Source organism: Galeopterus variegatus, unplaced genomic scaffold, assembly GCF_000696425.1.
Source record: "Galeopterus variegatus unplaced genomic scaffold, G_variegatus-3.0.2 Scaffold1012, whole genome shotgun sequence".
Classification (NCBI taxonomy): domain Eukaryota; kingdom Metazoa; phylum Chordata; class Mammalia; order Dermoptera; family Cynocephalidae; genus Galeopterus; species Galeopterus variegatus.
In genome coordinates this window covers 394,543-396,444 of record NW_007727123.1, presented here as the reverse complement: position 1 = coordinate 396,444, position 1,902 = coordinate 394,543, and the positions used below count along the sequence as shown (strand labels likewise).

At 38.3% G+C, this 1,902-nt stretch overlaps 1 protein-coding gene across 1 annotated transcript in view; it reads right to left on the bottom strand.

The window, feature by feature from the left end:
* SCAPER (S-phase cyclin A-associated protein in the ER) overlaps positions 1-1,902 on the bottom strand; it is a 396,020-nt gene that overhangs the window by 6,205 nt on the left and 387,913 nt on the right. The window contains exon 22 of the mRNA XM_008574198.1: positions 387-578. Within this exon, the coding sequence (XP_008572420.1) occupies positions 387-578 (192 nt within the window). The remainder of the gene's footprint in view (positions 1-386; positions 579-1,902) is intronic.

The following is a 1,902-nucleotide window of genomic DNA, read 5'->3' as shown; positions in this document are numbered from 1 at the left end:
AAGTTTTAATTGATCTTTCTTTAGCAATTATTATCTGTTCCCTATTGCTAGACTAAATGTAAGATAAATGTGAAAGTTAAAGCCTTAAAGAAGTCTGGCAGTCTTTTAAAAACATTTCCTGAGGCATGTTGCCGTTTCATTCACTGGAAAAATATCCTTTCCTTGAAACCTTTCATGTAGAAGTTATAGCACACTCAACCCCAGTTCTACTAATGATATTTTAGAAACTATCCTGATATTTTAGAAACTAATTTTTAAGCACGGAAATACTTGAAGTTTTTAAAAGGTATCATGGAAGGCAAGAATAAACAATTGGTTCACTTTTCCTTTTCAATCACACTAGTTTACATATAAAGCCAGACAATCAGGCATAATGTAGAAGGTACCTGAATGAATGTAGCCAGTAAAACGCAGCTCATCTCTTGCTCCAGAATGATCTTGTTCTGATGGTTGTTGTAACAAGCAGCAATAAGAGAAGGGAACAGTACTTTGATCAGCCGTGGGTCACTGAAATACTGGAAGGGCAACTGGCAGAGCTTCTGCAGCACTGTGGGGTGGCGGCCGGACTGCACGATTACCTGAAACAGAGAAAGAGCCCACGTCAACTGCCAAAACGTGCTGGCCTGCCCCTCACCACCCCCTCTCCACCCTCTTCCCTGCAGAGTGTCTGTTAGAACAATGGAGAACATGCTGATGGAGTGTAAAGATGAAGACTCCTAACTCCTTACCAGAGCTTAATTTAAGTGATTTTTGAAAGAAGCAGAAGAAAAAAAATCTTTCCCAACTTAAGGAAAAGATTCTAAAAGTTTTGCAGCCATTTAAAAATTATTATAACCTGTGATAAAGGACACAGCTGCCACAGAGAGAAGATGCCTATGAAATGGAAAACAAAGTGCTCCCCACACTTCCTTATAGTAGAGTAGCCATATTCCTTAAAACCTGCAAAGAACTCATTCATGAGAAAGTAAGATACTCCCTCCTATGGTCCTGCCCACTGTAATCTTCTTTTAACCTAGTTCACTGAATGTACTGAATGCAGATAGACCTATTCTGTATGTAGGCAAGTCCTAGAAAGAAAAGGAGATTGCAAGGGAATGGGAACAATTTCAGCAGTACAGGCTCCCAAAGATCCTTCCTCCAATCCATACTCCTTATCTTTGTTTCCATCAGTGCCATTGAGTCTAAAAGGAGAATTGTTTAGATAAATGAGACTGTTGTCTTGAAGCAGTCTAGGTTTACAACTGTGTACATTTTAAGAAATGGGGCAATGCAATTAATGGGTTTGCAGGGAAACTCTCCTAATTTACTCCCTAGGCCTGCATAGTAAACTAAGAAATGTCAAAATCAGATCTGTTTCAAGTAACCTTGATGAGACAGTTCTAATATGAAAGAGCTGGGTGACCCAAAGCCCACTTCATGGTATATGAGGAAGCTCCTAGAAGGTTCGGAACACTGTAAAACCTAAGGTCAAGACTGTAAATTGTACTTGGAAAAACACAATTTTACAGGTACACACCCAGACAGGACTGCATTCAAATTAAAACCAGAAGGACAGAATGAAACAGCAGAGGCAGGAGAAACATAAATTACAGGGATTTACAAGTTTTCAAAGTACTTTTAACAATACTTTAAGAACATACTCTCAGATGATAATGCAGTTTGGTTTAAGAACAAAATCAACAAAGTAATAGTTCACATATTTTTGTTCAATAGCTGAAATGACATCAAAAACCCTTTAGGGAATGTTGATAGGAACTTGTTAATACCTTCAAATCCAGAAGGAATTTTAAAGACTCGCATTGTGTGACAATTCTACACATGACTATGTGCTGCCATTTCTTTTTTTTTTTTTTTTCTTTTTGTCTTTTTCCGTGTCTGGCAATGGATCGCAACCCTCAGTGT